This window comes from Ranitomeya variabilis, chromosome 2, assembly GCF_051348905.1.
Source record: "Ranitomeya variabilis isolate aRanVar5 chromosome 2, aRanVar5.hap1, whole genome shotgun sequence".
Lineage (NCBI taxonomy): Eukaryota > Metazoa > Chordata > Amphibia > Anura > Dendrobatidae > Ranitomeya > Ranitomeya variabilis.
The window spans coordinates 268,035,503-268,053,957 of record NC_135233.1 but is presented as its reverse complement, the minus strand read 5'-3'; the positions used below and the strand labels follow the sequence as shown (position 1 = coordinate 268,053,957).

Below are 18,455 nucleotides of genomic sequence, written 5' to 3'. Positions count from 1 at the left end.
CCTTATTACAGGGTCTGCCGCCTTATTACAGGGTCTGCCTATGTGGGGGTACTGCCTTATTACAGTGTCTGCCTATGGGGGCTGCCGTATGCTATAGAGTCTGCCTATGGGGAGTGCATCATACTATATTGTGGACCATGTGGCTCATTATGCTACTGTATATGGAGGCCATCTAGGGGGCCATCATACAGTATGGAGATTACAGTGAGGGGGTCATACATTGTTGGAGCCATCAAACAGTTTGGGGGCTACTAAGGAGTCAGTATAGTGTGTGGGTGGTACTATACAGTGAGGGGGCATTATACTGTGATAAGAGCATCATACTGTGTATAGGGGAGCTGTACAGGGGGCAGACTTGGGACATTATTAAATGTAAAGTGGGCACTTATTGTTATAGGGGAACTCAGGTTACAGTGGCTATCAAAGGGGCACACAGGGCAATATTACTTTCTAGGGGCAAAATATGGGCACTGTTTTCTAGGGCACTTGCACCTGGCATTACTATATTATAGAGGGGTGCTTTAGAATTTTAGAGGGCACAGAACCACACAGCAGGTGCAGTAATAGGGACACATATGGCAGCAGCGGCTCAGTATTGGGGTATCAGGTGCAGTAATATTTTTATTATACATTTTTATAGCGCCATTTATTCCACGGCGCTTTACATGTGAAATACGGGGCAAATATAGACAAATACATTAAACACGAGCAAAAAAACAAGGCATACGGGTACATAAGGAGGGAGGACTCTGCCCGCGAGGGCTCACAGTCTGCAGGGGACATGTGATAGGGACACATACGCCAATCCTGAGCCGCTGCTGCCGTATGTGACCCTATTACTGCCCTCGATACCCCAATACTGAGCCGCTGCTGCCGTATCAGGTGCAGTAATAGGGACACATACGGCAGCAGTGGCTCAGTATTGGGGTATCAGCAGGATAAGAAGTTTGTGCAGGTTGGGAATAGATGTTGTTGGGGCTGGAGTATGAAAAGTGAAATGTGTCTTTGTTGTATTCTCTGCAGACGAGTTGTGGCTGGAAGAAGTTGTCATGTCGGTCCGGGCCAGATGGAAAAGACGGGAAAAATGAAAGATTCCATCAGAAAGGATGTCAGCGGTAAGACATTATCTGTAACTGTGAGCTGTGATCTCTTATATGTTCTGTAGGGCTGGTATCTACCACTGACCATATGGCGATAATATCCATAATGGTCTCTATGTAGAGATAATCTTCAGTAACAGTCATCTGCTGAGGTTCTCCTCCACTAATAGGGGGTGTCACCAAGTTGTAATCAAGGTTACCTGGTTAGGAGCCCACTCAGAATTTTCGCCCCCCCGAACCAAAACCCTAGCTATGCGTCTGGATCCACTGGAACAGCAGAAGTACGGAAAAAATTTGTGTAGTACCTAGCCAGAATCTGAGCATAATTATAGAAGTACTGAAAATACAATTTCATAATCATACTTATCTCTATTTCAGAATGGGTCATATGTAGAAACTGCTTACAGTCTTAACAAGTTACTTGCACTTTTCTTTCACCAACTTCAAAAGGTCAATCTATCAATCTTAAGATAAGTGCCCACTACATTTGTGCACTTAGCTGGATGTATAAGCCGGGAAATGCTCACTGCATATATTATAATGTTCCCATTAACTAGACAGAAGCGAAAAGTGTCCATCAGGCCTCTGTTTGGCTCGTATGGGTCTTCATACCATTTCAAAGGGAACCTGTCAGCAGGATTGTGCACAGTAACCTACAGACAGTGTCAGGTCGGCGCCGTTATACTGATTACAATAATACTGTGGGTGACGAAATCCGTCTTGTGGTTGTTGTTTAATCTTTATTTTCAGTTTTCAGTTAATGATATGATCGTGCTCCAGGGCGGCGCCCTTCATGTGGTGCTCTGATTAGGTATCCATAATGCAGACTGGCTGAATAAACATCAAGAACGTGTATTATTGGGACAGGGAGCATGCAATTATGCTGCAGAGCAGGCGCCATGGCAGACACCTGCATGCAGACGTGAGTTTTTTTTATTTTTATTTTTATGTACAAATATTTATTATGCAAACTAGCAGGCACGACACTGAGGGATTAGTGACCTGTCAGACGCCAAACAGATGGATACCTAATCAGAGCACCACATGAAGACCCCCACAGGCTGCCCCGGAGCACATCATTAACTCAAAACTGAAAATAAACATTAAACAACAACAAGACAGATTTCATCAACCAAGGTATCATTTTAATCAGTATAATGGCGCTGACCTGACACTGTCTGTAGGTTACTCAGCACAATCCTTCTGACAGGTTACCTTTAACTGTACATGTATATAAAAGCACAACAGGATTCATATAATCCACATCAATGCATAGTGAGATCTTATGGTAGGTGGATACCAAGGCATTCATCCAGACTGTCACGAGCCTATGTGCTCGACACGGTAGCCAAAAACACAATGTGCACCTACAGTGAGCAGTAAATGTAACCTTGCCGTGGCAAACAAATATAAAACTAAACTGATCTTACATAAATAACCGATTCACATTGCTCACAGATACACAGGTCAACATATTTATAACTTGTCAATCTTCTAGAAATGTCATATTTCTTCTATTTTAAAATTTTATCCGCCATCTCAGGCCAGTGAGAGACTGGCTACAGGTCCAGTGCAGATATCCTCAAATAAATTCATTTATGGTAAATTCTTGGAAAGTATTTTAATAATTAATCATCAATAATGCTTTTCTCTCATTAGCCATTAATGCATTTTAACCTGAGTCAATCAATTATGAGAGCATCACTTATAAGTACTGTACCGATGGGCTAAACTACTTCCTACAAATGAGGACAAAATGTCTGTATGCATGGAGAAGCACAAGAGGACCCGCCGACACTCTACAATGCATCCCCAACGGTCACCTGTGTTCGTGCGGGGATCAAAATCAGAACAAACCACCTGGATCAAAGCCAATAATTGGCCAAACACCTTAAGGCTAATTCACACAACAGTATGGTGGTACTAGAAGCTCACCACTGCTACAGACACATTTCAGAGCCAGATTGTGGTTCCCCTGACCCAAAAGGCTCCACGTCTTTCCATACATCGCACTTGAATGCTTGGTTGAGTCAAGCTTCAAAAAACACAATCACATAGGATAGGAGATATCTTGTTGATTACAGGGGAAGGGGGTAGTCTGACCTTGTATATTTCCAGAAGTCCTATAGAGAGTGAATGGAGCAGAGGGCAAGTATATGGACCTCCACTCCAGTTAAGATGGAGCTGAAGAGCCTTATATTTGCGAGTTGCAAAGCTTCCATATCGGGATTGCTGTGGGTCTTAGTGATGGACCCCCAACAATTAGCAAGATATCCCTTCTCAAAGATAGCGGATAACCCTTTATACAACTCCATATACGCCTATGGTGCTGCTAGTACGAGTCAAATTGCGACCTTGCGGCTATGTTCCCAAACAACTTCTCAACTGCAGACCGCCTGCAGAGATCATTGAGGGAAAGTAGTGGGAGAAGCGACACTTTACCCCTTTGCATTGCAATAGATGAAATTCAATTGAAAGCTCCTGTCAATTTATGTGCAGATATATTTCACAATGTATTTGAGAGATTTCTTAAAATCTCATGCAATATGTTGGCTCAGTAAACCAGAGCAGAAAATCCACTATGCTGTAGGACAAAGACGCACTCAACTGACAGCTATTTTTCCGCCCTTGTGTTCTCGATGAAATGATGGAGGTTTGTGGCTGCCAACACTTTTCTCCTCTGACATTTAGCATCAGGGAATAGTCAGGAAACGCCCCTACACATTAGATGGTTGGCCATTCCAGCTCCACAAAAATTGGCAGGTTTATATTGCGTCCCAAGATCTAATATCCGTCTACCTAAGCCAAAAACTATTTTGCAGAGTTACTGGTGAAACAAGACAAAAACTCCAATGCACCGGCCAAAATCTATTGCTCGAGTCCATATGCACACAATGTTTCATTACACAAAAAGTCCATATTACCGTACTTCAAGTGTACTTACTCGTTCTGTGCCCAGTTTACATAATAGATGTATAAAGCAACATTTTATTATGATTGTCTTAACTGGATAATGTCCATTCATCTTTACGGCTACTATTTGCAAGAGCAGCTATTGCTAAGAAATGGACAACTTGTAGAAATACCCTTTTTTATGCTTGGAAACAAGATTTTAAGCTAGGTTATATGTTGCAAAATATTAATATCTGAGATAAGGAGCATTAGTAAAGTTATTACTGTAAGAAAAAAAAGAGTTTTGGAAAGATTAGCAAAATTATTGATTGATGGGTTTTTATTTGGGTGGTGTTCTCTCAGGGTATGTGTCCACGTTCAGGATTGCATCAGGATTTGGTCAGGATTTTACATCAGTATTTGTAAGCCAAAACCAGGAGTGGGTGATAAATGCAGAAGTGGTGCACATGTTTCTATTATACTTTTCCTCTAATTGTTCCACTCCTGGTTTTGGCTTACAAATACTGATGTAAAATACTGACCAAATACTGATGCAATCCTGAACGTGGACACATACCCTCACTTTCTCTGGATGGGGCTTACCATAGTTTAAAAGGAAGGGAATAATGATTTAAAAAAATAAATAAATAAAAAAGGATAAGTTTATTCTCGCTCGTGTCTGTGTGTCTACTGTTTATGTTCAAATATAGAAATAAACATCTTTAACAAAAAGAAAATCATTCCTCCGCTGATAAGGAACCTTGCTAAAAACTCTTCCTGAAACAGGAAGTATGAGTAAAGAGGCCCATGTGTGAAAAAGTGCAAGATGTGATATTGGAAAAAAAATAACATTAATAACAAATATTGCAAATTTAACAAAAAAAAACAACTTTATTTATACAATAAGTCATTTCTGATGATGGCTTCTCTTTAAAAAAAAACAAAAAGAAAAAAAAACAAAAACATAAGGCTATGTGCACACCACGTCTTTCAGGTGGTTCCACTCCGAAACTCACCTGACAAAGTGTTTAAGACGTTCTAACAAAAAAAATTACCATGCACTGCAATGTCAAAAAGACTTGCTGTGCATATGTTCACACTTAGTTTTTTATCGCTTCAGGCTATGAAAACCATAAAGCAGTTCAAAGAACTGATCTGACCATTTTTTAGGTAGCTGCTGCATGGAAGCTACTCGCTATTCCATGAATAATGTAGAACTGGAGTATGCCAAAAAAAGATGCTGCAGGAAAAACACGTTCGGCAGTTTCCTTAAGCATTTTCTGCTTGAAAACTCAACAAGGCGTCTAGAAGACGTTGTGTGTTCATAACCGTATAGAACGTTCTCTGTAAGCCCTAATCAAACATGATGTGCAAAGGGCAGTTCCAGCTGAACTCGGATGCTCATACATCACATGGATGCCCATTCAAATTAACCTAAAAGTATGGGCAGCACGGTGGCTCAGTGGTTAGCACTATTGCCGTGCAGCACTGGGGTCTTGAGCTGAAATCCCACCAAGGACAACATCTGTAAGGAGTTTGTATGTTCTCCCCGTGTCTGCTTGAGTTTCCTCCCACACTCCAAACACATACTTATAGGCAATCTAGATTGTGAGCCCCAATGAGGTCAGTGCTAATAATGTCTGTAAAGCATTAATGGCGATATATACCGGTAAGCAAGTAAAATAAATACAACAATAACATATAGCACAGATGGCAATCAGAAAATCGTCCTAGGATTTACATTATGGACTGGCAACATACTCTCTTGGCATCGGACCATTGCAGCGGTAACTCTACATCCCAGCGAACATTTGTGTCTCAGCTCTATTTGACTAGGGACTGCCAGTTTGGAGAACCTTTTAAAATAGTATCACATCCTAAATAAGTTTGCACCTATCCACTGGATAGGCAATAACTGTTCGACCATTGTGGATGCCAGTTTCGAGAAATCCACTTATAGCCAAAATAGGGCATTTGTGTCCAATATTCTCCCCTGTGACCAAGAGAAATAGAATGGAGCAGCAGGTCACATTTTTCCCCTACTGTTCCATTCACATCTATAACACTGATACCTGAAGATTGCCAAGACAGTGTCATCAACCTGAGTGCAGCTGCAGGGCTAACGTACCACAACTTGCCAGCCCATTCAGCTCTTGGCCAGGGGAGGACCTAGAGATACCAGTGTCCTGGCAATCTGTGGCAGTTTCAGTTGTGATTCAGTACTTCGTTTTGGCTGCTATACTCCTAGAAATTAATTTATTTTCAGTGCAGTGCAATTATTCTTCATTATAGTCAATTGGGCAAAAAGTGATACAATTTTCCCTGCTCAACAACTCAGTGGCTTTTTAAGTAAAAATTACATGAACAAAAAACAAGCATCATGTGAACCTAGCCTAAGGAAACATTCTTTTTTTTTTTTCCAAAACCAGAATTGGATCCAAAAAAGCATAAAAAAGGCAAATCATTCATTAGGACTTCACATCTCTTTAGAATCGACCAAAACAGTCCAAGTTCTTTAAAATAACGCAATGGATAATTGGTGGAGAAAGGCTGAACTTGATGGACCTAGGTCTTTTTTCAACCTATGTACCTAACTATAAACAGAAAAACTAAGATCCGCACAGGTGAGTCTCCTGAATAACGGTATTGGGGAGTTGGTCACTAGGTTTACATGAGATGGGCAGCGCCAAGGACAACATCTGCAAGGAGTTTGTATGTTCTCCCTGTGTTTGCGTGGGTTTTCTCTGGGTTCTCCACTTTCCTCCCACACTCCAAAGACATACTGATAGGGAATTTAGATTGTGATCCCCATCAGGTACAGCAATGATAATGTGTGCAATCTGTAAAGCGCTGTGGAATAGGTTAGCGCTATATAAAAATAAAGATTATTATTATTGTTATCTTCAGCTTTGGAAATGGCATATGCCATGCTTTCACTCCTGATGCTCTTAATATAACATCTCATATACTCAGTTGGATAAACATAGATTTAAGCAAAGTTAAATAACATTTATGTGATCAAGGCTCCAGGCACTGATGGGCTGCATTCAAGACTTAAGGAACTCCGGTATTGCTGGGCCCCTGTACATAATTGTTAGAGACGCTACTGCCCGGTATTGTACCAAGTGACTGGTCACCACAGTACCTTTGTGCCATTTTTAAAAAGAGCTTAAGGTCTATCCTGGTAATCATAGAGCAGTAAGCTTAATATCCATTGTGGGACCATCTACAAGTGTATGTGGTAAAAAATAAGTGATAGCACGGTCTTACCAAGGACAGAAGTTGTCAATTTGTCTTGATTGGGTTTCAGGATTTAAAGGGAATCTGTCACCACATTTTTGGGATATCAAGTAAAAATATCGTTCGAATCAGTGTCTCCTATGCATTATACAAGTACTTTTGATACCTCGTATCTGTGGGCAAAGCCGAAAAACAGTATTGCGCATGCGCCGGCATATGCAATTGCGTTCTGTATACTTCTGGGCCATAGAAAGCCATGGTGTATGCCAGCGCATGCACAATAATGATTTTATGCTTTGCCCACAGTTGGGCAAAGTATACTGCGCACGCGCGAGAGGCAATTTGAATGCGCACGCGCGGTAACTACACGCGATCTGTGATATTCACAGAAAATAAAACTTACAGCAATCCAAGCAGGGGGTGGAGATGGACAATACGCCCCGCCCATTGGACCGAGGATAGTTACATACACCGCGGGAGGAACAAAAACAGCATTTATGGATCTTAGGTGGGGAGTTAAGCGTTATCCAAAGTACTTGTATAATGCGTAGGAGACACTGAATTGAATGATATTTTTACCTGATATCCCAAAAAAGTGGTGACAGATTCCCTTTAAGAAGAGGTAAGTAGAAAGATGGACAAAAGGGTATCTGTGTTTATTGTGTTTGGTATTTTTCAATGGAATTTGATTCTGCCCCGCATAAACAACTAAAGGGTAAATTTATATTGGCTTAGAAAGTAAGGTTTGTACTTGGATAGAAAATTGGCTCAAGGCTCGCACCGAGAGAGTTGTGATGAATTACGGCTATTCTGGATGGTCTCTGGGTATAAGTGGTGAACTCTCAGGTTCATTGCTGGATCTGCTATTATTCAACTCATTTATTAATTATATAGAAGACGGGATGAATAGTGTTGTTTCTATTTTTGCAGATGACAACAAGCTACATACAGTAGTATAGCGCAGTCTATGGAGGATGTTCACAAGTTAAAGCCTGATTTGGACAGTGTTTGAGCAGGTAAGGCTCAAATGTGGAGAAATGAAAAGTTACGTACCTGGGCACTGACAAGATGCGGGCATCATATTGTTGGTGGGAGTACAACTAGGAGTTACTTGTAGATCACAGACTAAATAACATCATGCACTGTCAATCAGCGGTTTCTACGGCCAGCAGGACATTATCATGTAGTAAAAGGCGTATGAACTAAAGGGACAGGGATGTAACACCGCAACTTTGCAAAGTGTTCATGCGACTTCATCAGGAACATGCAGTTCAGTCCTGAGCATCAGATGATAGAAATAATGCCCTGGAGCTAGAATAGAGCTAGCTGAGGAAGGGTCATGGAGGATCTTCGCGAGAATCTGTCATGTCTAATATCGCTATTAACCTGTAGATATAGGGTTAATCTGCAGGTTAAGTGTTATGAAGGTGCCTGACCACTGTACTAAAAGTGCAGCACCAGCTGAAATTGAACTTTATTTTTTGAAGGAGCAGCCGGCTTTCAGTCATAGAGGGGTGCCCAGAGTATTGACAGTCACTGCCCAGGGCTGTGGAGTCGTAAGCTAACCCACCAACTCAGACTGACTTCTCAATGTCCTTGACTCCCGACTCAGACTCCACAGCACTGGTCACTGCTGAGCAGGTACATAAAGTGCAGCACAGATTCATCTCAACTAAAAGCCGAGGCCCTTAAATCAGGAACAGAACAGACATTTATAGGACATTTCATAAGTAACTTACCCAAATCATGAAAAAAATATTCATCACATCCTGCACTGAACTACTGAACCCAATTTATTATGCTGTATATTTTAGGAGTCGTTCCATTTTATACTGACTCAACAGCCCTGCGGGTGCTCACAGCACAGGGAGTGACAGCTGTAACCACACCCCAGCACTGACTGATAGCCAGCTCTGAAGTACATTAGTGCCAAGCCGGAGGTCAGTCAGTGCTTACATCTGCCACTCAGTGACTTATCGCTCCGGGCACGCATTAGGACCTGTGATGTCATAAGGGTCACATGACCTGAGTCCACAGATCCTGTAAGGCTGAGTGTGCAGCCTAAATAAACACAGTCAAGAGCCATGACAGCCTATCCACAGTGATCTATTATAGATCATTCAGTGAGCTCCAGTAGCCATGGTCTGCCTGTAAACATCCTATTAAACGACTGCCTATTGGTAAATGCTTTTTTTACATTAAATATGGAGCTCCCCCACGTTAAGGGCAATGGGGTACTCGGTACCGGGTCCTTCGGTTCGGGGGATGTCACGGTGGCCTGACCTGGTCCGTGGCCCTTTTGAGGGGCGTCCAATTAAAGGTGTAGTTTGTCTAGTGTTCGTGACGCCACCTGTGGTACTTGGTCAGGGTGACCGACGCTGCTTAGGGGACCACTGGGGTGATGGAATGGCAGCTAGATGATATACCTTCCCACAGGTGAAGTATGTCCCCAGGGCTTCCCAGATGTGTAGCTAGTGATGCTGGACGATGTAAGGCGCAGTGAATAACGAGGACACAAAGGTTGCAGTCTCTTTACCCTTTACTGAAGACTTCAGCATCCGCAGTCCAGAGTACAGATCACAGGGCAGGCAGAGTCCGGCCGGTCCGAAGGCAAATCCACAGTTCTCTTATCCAGGTGGAAATCAGTAGCCTTCCTACTAGCGCCTGTGTGTTGTAGTAACTCCCTGCTGAGCACCACGGGATAGTCCTCACAACCTTTGTAGATGTTCTAGATGTTATTTCTTCCTCTCTGTCCCCCAGATGGTATGGATAGGACATACCCATATGACTGATGGCCTGAGGCTTGTTTATAGGGACCCTAGAGACGCCCTGACCCCCACAATTTGCCACTGTGTCTTCTTAGGTTTTAAGGTCGGCAGCCAACTTGGAATTGACTGTCCTGCCGGTCTTTGAAGCAATGCGTAGAGTCAATTACTCCTTCGGTATTCCGGCCACCGGCTATGCGCCTCAGAAGGAGGCAGCCTCTTATAGGACAGAACTCCTTCTGGTGTTGTCTCCTTGTGCTGTGACTTTGTTTCTCACTCCCTGCAACACAATTCCTTTCTTGTCCTTCCTTAGGATGCTGCCGCATGTGGGGCAGGCTCAGCTCCGTGTCTTTCTGTCTCATGCCAGGCCTCTGTCAGGATCCCACCCCTGACAGGGACCCTCTGTCTGCAGCTCAGATGTTCCTCCTCTCCCCCTGTCTGCCTGACAGGTCTTGCCTGGGCCGAGCCCAGTCAGCTTCTCCCTAACTTTCTATCCAGCCCACCAGTTTTACCCGAGTGTGAGGAGTGTCCTAATAGATAGAAACAAGACTCCCCCTGGTGGACTGGAGTGTGAAGTGTGGGGTCTGTTTTGTGATACCTGGAAAGATGGACTCCTTTAGTACCATCAGACGTAATAGCACTCCCCCTGGTGGAAGAGCGACATTACTGCAACGACCAGGACTCTGGGGCGCTGCATATACAATACTGAGAGGCAAAACCAGTGGAAAGAGGTTCAAAAAGACTGAACTTAAGCACAGTTAAAGAAGTTGTCCTCTTCTTTATCATTGATGACCTATCCTCAGGATAGGTCATCAATGTCTGATCAGCCGGGGTCCAACACCCGGCACCCCCTATTGATTTAAATAGGAGGTGGATGTGCAGTACCAAGCCTCGGCCATTAGCAGAAGATGGAGCAACTCAGCAGACGAGTACTTCCAGCCACCGTCGACACCGATAACAGCTGATCGGCGGGGGGCTGCCGGGTGTCGGACCCTGACAGATCAGACATAAGGATAGGTCATCAACGTAAAAGTAGGGTACAACTTAGGCTATTTTCACACTAGCGTCGGTACGGGGCCGTCGCACTGAGTCGGCCCGACGTACCGACGCACACTGTGAAGAAAATGCCCGACGTTGGCAGCGGAAGCAGTCTTAAGACGCTTCCGCTGCTTCATTGTAAGGTCCGGGGAGGAGGGGGCGGAGTTTCGGCCGCACATGCGCAGTCGAAAATGGCGGTTCCGACGCACAAAAAAAAAGGTTACATGTAACTTTTTTTGTGGCGGCGGTGCGCCAAAACACGACGCAACCGTCGCACGACGGTTGCGACGTGTGGCACTGCGTCGCAATGCGTCACTAATAAAAGTCTATGGAGAAAAAACGCATCCTGCAGGATGCGTTTTTTCTCCACAACGACGCATTGCGACGTGCAGTGCACGACGCTAGTGTGAAAGTAGCCTTAAGTAGTTTTGACACTGCACTGCATAGGTTCATGCTTTTTAGCATTTGTAAGCACTTTTTCCAGGCGGATATTGGGGTGGACCCGTCTGAAAAACATATGATGTGCACATACAAAATACAGTACCAACATTGCAGGGATCTGGGTTAGGATGATGCAGGTTTTGATGCATTATTTATAACCAAAGCATGGAGTGAATGCAAAAAAATGCCCTACGCGACGCAGGCCCAAGGATGCATGACCAAGGCTATATTTTCAGTGGCAGCTCGACATGGCAGTTGTTAAGCATAGGGGTACAATACAGGGCGCTGTTTGATGGCACCATGCAGCGTAACATAATTAGATATGAACATACAAACCTCAACATGAAGAACGCCCTTCACAGACATCTATGACAGTCTGACCTTGCAGTCCCCATCACATGTTCTCAGCATCCCAGTGCTACTCTTAAAATAGTTTAGGAAGTTTATATCAAGAGACTAGAGTGAGGCCGGGAATAAGCATCACATCTCAAGGGACTTCTATCTCATGGACACACTGCAATAATACTAGGGAGGACCCACGTCAGGCCAAATTCACACATCCATGTTTGAAATGGATAGTCACAGCACACATTCAGCATCCGTTTACTATCCATGTATATTCCAAAGACATACTGATAGGGAATTTTAGATTGTGAGCTCCATCGGGGACAGTGATGATAATGTGTGCAAACTGTAAAGTGCTGCAGAATATGTGAGCGCTATATAAATATTAATATTAATATTATTATATGATAGGCCAAATCCCTGAAATGTATGAGTCTGCAATAAACATAGGAATCATTTGCATATTGCAAGACTATGCTGCCATATGCAGGGAAGATCTGTGAACCATCCATAGCATCCTATGTCCTAATTCTGAGGATTGAAGGAGGTCCAGTACACATGGCCAAAGGTTTTGGTTTTCATGAAGTTTGCTGCTTCAGTGTTTTTTGATCTTTAGTCAGATGTTTCTCTGGTTACAGAAGTACAATTTATCAGAATTTCATAACTTTTTAAACTTTACTAGACAAATACATCAAGTTCATTCAAAGACTCAATATTTACAGTGTTGAAGTGTTGACTCATATTTGACTCTTTTCTGCCCTTCGCTCTAGCTGCTGGATATCGGCTTCTGGGCCAAATCCTGACTGACGACAGCATATTCTCGTCTGATCAGTTCTCGGTGTTCAGCACAATGTCTGTGGTTTTGCATGTTCACCTGCTTTTTCAGGATTGACTACAGATTTTCAATGGGATTGAGCAAAAGTGATAACTAGGTGGCAATGAAATTTTGGGTCAATGGCCAGGAAACTCCGCAGACCTCAATCTCAACCTGAGGGCAATCCTCAAAATAGACAGGTAAACATACAAAAACACAGAAATAGTGATAAACTCCGAGCACTGATTAGGCAACACTGTGTTGTCATCAGTGAGGGTCTCGCCCAGAAGCGGACCTACTGGTGCCAGGGCCTTATTTTGAAAAATAAATGGTCAGGACTGGAAATATTGAGTTTTACGTAAATGTTATTTGTCTATAAATGTGTAAAATTCTGAAATGCTGATAATTGAAACTTCAGTACACAGGAGGAAGCTTTTGCCCATGACTGCAGGTAGATATGATGTAAGAGTAAAATACACCATAATATTCATAATGGAGCTCCATGAGTGCCCACCATACTGTAGATAGTGCCGGTGAGCAATGACTGGCACAGAGCTAATCTATGCACCGTCTCACCTTTGGTGCAACATTTTGCACATGGAGATTTCCCATAAAATTTTAAATCTGTTGCAAATTTACGTGAACTAATGGCCGCAATCTGCGTTGTGTGGAGAGCAGTTCCGTTGCCTCCATACTGATACTAGAATGTAAGCACTGTGAGAGCAGCATGCACAGGACCCACACTGTACCACTCTTTCTTCAGAGACGGCTCCTTAATAAGGCATTCATAAATTCATTACTGTACCATAGGGTTAAAGCATACCAAGTGTTCACCCTCAGAAAGAGCCTATGATGGTAGGGTGAGATTGCCTGACAATTGCCTCCTTATTTCCCAGGCTGACACAGACACTCCCTGCTTACCCCCAGGGGCACAGACGCTGCCTAGGGTGGGATGTGATCCCACACATTGAAAACATACAGGGTCCTTTCTACTCTTTCCAAACATGCAGCTCGCCTCTGCAGCAGAGTATGTCATCAAGGGCATGTAATTAACCCCTGCACAGACACAGCCCTGTACTGAACTGCCCCAGAAACATTCCTAGCAGAGGAGGCTGAAGAGTGAGGTCAGGGAGACATGGGACCCCATCCCCAACCCTTATATCAGTGATCTTACCATTCCTGTGGGGTCAGTAAGGGCCGACAATGACTTCTGAAAGTTTCAATGACAAACCTCCAAATTAGGACATAATAATGGAACAAAGTATCTGATCATGAATGTAACAAGATACCCAAAAGGCCCAATATCTAATAAATACCATTTACCGCAACAAAGTAAGGCTCCATTCACATCTGTAGTGGAGAACCTGAAAAAAGGGCAAAGACCACACTGTACTACTTTTTCTGCCAAAATGGCAGACACCAATATGGAAACAGGATGGACCCATTAAAGTCAATATGGTATGTTGTTGGCTTCGATCATGCAATGGATTCAGTCTTGACTTGAATGCCCAAAGCAGTTGTGAACAGCTCCCAAGCTGTGAAGTACTCAAATGATAGCTGAGGCTAACGCATTGAGTCTGCTCTTGGCACAGTGTCAGTGGATGCGATGTTGGCAATACGTTTCAGTGACCAAGACTTCAAAACCCTCTTGAATGTTTGCTGGTCACAACGTAACCACATTCACTTACAAGACGCAAGTACAACGCATGTAGCTAATTACTTAGAGCTCACATCTCGCCCATCACAGGACAATAGAGAGTTGGTTCTTGGATGGTTGGTTGGATGAACCTAGCAATATCGCCCAGCTCACTAGGAATCATCCAACTTTGGGACATCTTCCTAATGCTGTTCTGCAATGCTGTTCTACACCTACACCACTGTAGCATAGCTTACCGCTGGTAATGGTGGCAACACTGTTCATCATCCAATTAATACCAACAAAAAGTGTGAGAATGGTAGGAACCATATGCAGAGACGCACCAAAGAGAGAACCAAGTACCAACAGAAACGAATAAAGGGCCGACATAGTCCCATAAAAAACAGAATTTATTGAAAATATTAAAATACACAGTAAGTAAAATTGTAGAAAAATGCAGAGAACCACAAAAAGGAGGGTAACCACTATACAAACTATATAGAGATGGTAAAAGACATATACAAAGTACACAGACAGCAATGTGTCAGGCAAAAGCTCTCAGCTATAACAGATGAAATGGTAAACAGTAATGACAAAAAGTATACACAGAGCAGGCTAAATACTTACATCAAGTGATACACCCAGTTGGTTAAGGTATAGTGTGATACCCCAACGTGCGTTTCACCCAAGCTTTGTCAGGGAGCGTGAATTGTATTTTTTATTAGACTATTCACTGTCCAGCCTGCCCACAAGTGGGAAAATCCAGTAAATGATGGAACATAACGACAGTGGAGAGTGACTGAACGGATACATTGCTACTCTGTTCACTCCAGCGCAATAGCTTCCTTTTATTTTGCAACCATGACAATTATGATGGGAGTCTAGTGATGAGCAAGCATGCTCAGATAAGGTGCTATCAGAGCATGCTCATGTCCTAATCAAGTATCTTCGGCGTGCTCGAAAAAAGTGGTGGAATCGCCATGGCTGAATGTCTTGGCGGCAGTTCGACAGCTGCAACACATACAGGGATTGCCTAACATGTGGTGCAACTGTCAAACAGTCGAGAGTCAGGCAGCCACGGCGACTCCAGCATATTTTTCAACCATCCTGAAATACTTGAGTAGGACACGAGCATGCTCTGATAACACCTTATCCGAGCACACTAGTTCATTACTAGATGGGACCATTTTCACACAGAATCCTTTTAATGGGGGTTGCACCAGTTTCTTGACTTTAAGAACACCATTGTAGACTACACCATTCTACTAAACACAAACATTTTATTAGTTAAGGGGGTTTCCCTAAAATATGCCATCACTTAACCCCTGGAAGCCCAACCTCCTGGACCGCCACTGATCCTGAGAATGGTGGGGTACAGCATTGATTCTGACTTGTTTTATCCTGATTTGCAGAGACAGGCTATGAAGGTGACACAGATGAAATAGCAAAGCGATCGCTTCAGTCTCTGTATTTTATCCCTTGTTAATTGAATCAAATTTGTATCTACCTGTAAAATCCCTGTAGCCAGGCGCATCTATAGTGGGCACAGGGGTTGCAGTCGCACCTGGGCCCTGGAGCCTATGGGGATCCCATACGGAAAGACCTATACTATAAAGACCCATTACAGTTGGGGGCCACGATGGAAATTTTGCATTGGGGCCCAAAATCTTCCAGTTACGTCGCTTTCTGTAGTACATGACTATAATCAGATTGTGAGGGTCTCTGCGATCACTTGCCACTGAATATGTTGCGACTTTATAAGAACAAGTGATAAATACTAATGATTTGGTTGAAACGTCATACAAGCATTTGTCAGAGGACCGAGAGACATCTGGAGAACTGGACCTGAGAAAGCTGGAGTGACAGCAGCAACATCCTGCCACCACCCACGCAGGCACCAAATCGTGTCCCTGCATCCTGCCTAGCACTGCTCCAAATGGGAGATCTCTCAGGCGCCTGCCTGTAGGACCAGACTGGCATATTAGGAACCCATAGGCAATATTTGGAAGGTCACTGCCTTTCTCCTCTAGGATCCATTCCTTAGACATCCCTTCCTGCCTGACTCCTACAGCTTGTGAGAGAGGGGTGAGGGGAAGCTCCCTAAAGGGAAAATGCTAAATGCTGGCAACTGTGCTGTTCCTACACAAGTATTTCCTGCTATAACATAACTCGCAGAAAAGCTGCATTTCTGGAAAGCACAGACATTTTTTATTTTTTTTATTTTACATTTGCTCAAGAAATGAATGTGGATAAAGTCTATGGTCGATGCATACGCTGAAGAGTAACATATAATCAGAGAAAAGCAAATCCCCCGACCCGCCTGCATCTCAGGAGGTTATTTTTATATTCTGGAGGAATATGAATCAGCTTCTAGCTTTTTGCTACTTTTGCCATTTCCTGTTGTCAGAGCTATATGCCATCTGGAGTAGCACGAGGAGGAATGTGCGGAAAGTGGAGCGGGCAGACAAAAAAGGGAAAAGAAAATAATGGAGCGTCCTATACCTGGGGCTAATAAAATAATGGAGCGTCCTATACCTGGGGCTAAGAATAAAATAATGGAGCGTCCTATACCTGGGGCTAATAATAAAATAATGGAGCGTCCTATACCTGGGGCTAATAATAAAATAATGGAGCGTCCTATACCTGGGGCTAATAATAAAATAATGGAGCGTCCTATACCTGGGGCTAATAATAAAATAATGGAGCGTCTTATACCTGGGGCTAATAATAAAATAATGGAGCGTCCTATACCTAGGAATAATAAAATAATGGAACGTCCTATACCTGGGGCTAATAATAAAATAATGGAGCGTCCTATACCTGGGGCTAATAATAAAATAATGGAGCGTCCTATACCTGGGGCTAATAATAAAATAATGGAGCGTCCTATACCTGGGGCTAATAATAAAATAATGGAGCGTCCTATATCTAGGAATAAAATAATGGAGCGTCCTATACCTAGGAATAATAAAATAATGGAACGTCCTATACCTGGGGCTAATAATAAAATAATGGAACGTCCTATACCTGGGGCTAAAATAATGGAGCGTCCTATACCTAGGAATAATAAAATAATGGAACGTCCTATACCTGGGGCTAATAAAATAATGGAGCGTCCTATACCTAGGAATAATAAAATAATGGAGCGTCCTATACCTGGGGCTAATAATAAACTAATAATGGAGCGTCCTATACCTGGAGCTAATAGGTATCCATCTGCAAAAAGGATCTGGGCAATACTCACAACACTCCAAAAAGAAAAAAAAAATATCTATTTATACATATCTATCCTTATCTCCAGGGCTGAAATTATCTAGTAGGAATCGTGTACCTCACAAAGCTGTCATTCGTGTGCCACCCACTATGCCATATTATAACCCTGCCATAAGGCATACACTAGTAGGAAATCAAATTCACATAAACATGGAATCACATAAAAAAACAAAAAATAACAACTTAAAAACAATATTGTAGACATTCCTCCTAGAGGATAAACACAGATCTGACATTTAACCCTTTAAGACCATAAGGCTGTGAGCGCAGATTGTGCTATGTAAACCACAGATTAGCACATTGGAACATAGCAATGGGGCCAGAAAACAAATTTAGCTCTGCTACATCCCCCAAAAAAAGCATAGGAAAAAAAATGTAAAAGTTCCACTTAGTAGAGCAGAGTGAAGTGTTAGCCTTACCATTCTTGCTCCTCTTAGTCCTGATCCTGTTCATTGGGCAGCATGGGCTTAGCCCCAGCAATGGGGGGCACAGTCCTGGGAAGGACACAGGCTGCACATACGGGGAGAGGTTGGAGCTCTCCTACACATAGCCTGCTAATAGCAGCATCTGGCCCTGCTGACCTCACTCAACTCCCTTCCTCCAAGAACAAATGTTCCATGCACAACCCTGGCAGTCCTGGGACAGCCCATCGGGTGGGAAGAGGGAAAAAGGGAGAGTGTAGCTTTAACCTCTTCCCTGCCAGTCCTGTCTGCCATAAACCTCTGCTCTACATTAGGGAACTAAACTATGGAGGTCCTGACACAAACGAGTGTGTACAGATGTATACACAGCATGGAGTAGCACTGTTTATATATATAAATATATATATATATATATATATATATATATATATATATATATATATATATATATATATATATATATGTATATGTACATCAGCTATAGGAAGT

General features: G+C 43.0%; 1 protein-coding gene and 1 long non-coding RNA gene across 5 annotated transcripts in view; one reads left to right on the top strand and one right to left on the bottom strand.

Moving 5' to 3' along the window:
* STARD8 (StAR related lipid transfer domain containing 8) overlaps positions 1-18,455 on the bottom strand; it is a 233,389-nt gene that overhangs the window by 47,133 nt on the left and 167,801 nt on the right. The window contains exon 1 of one of the 4 annotated variants that reach the window (XM_077284934.1): positions 17,964-18,203. The exons of the other annotated variants lie outside the window; for them this stretch is intronic. Coding sequence (XP_077141049.1) covers positions 17,964-17,997 — 34 coding nt within the window. The 5' untranslated portion in view covers positions 17,998-18,203. Of the gene's footprint in view, positions 1-17,963; positions 18,204-18,455 lie in introns of those variants that run through there. 4 annotated transcript variants of the gene reach the window in all.
* The window catches only part of LOC143805492 (uncharacterized), a 55,447-nt gene continuing 45,169 nt past the window's right edge, over positions 8,178-18,455 (top strand). The window contains exon 1 of the long non-coding RNA XR_013221259.1: positions 8,178-8,248. This is a non-coding gene — a long non-coding RNA (uncharacterized LOC143805492). The remainder of the gene's footprint in view (positions 8,249-18,455) is intronic.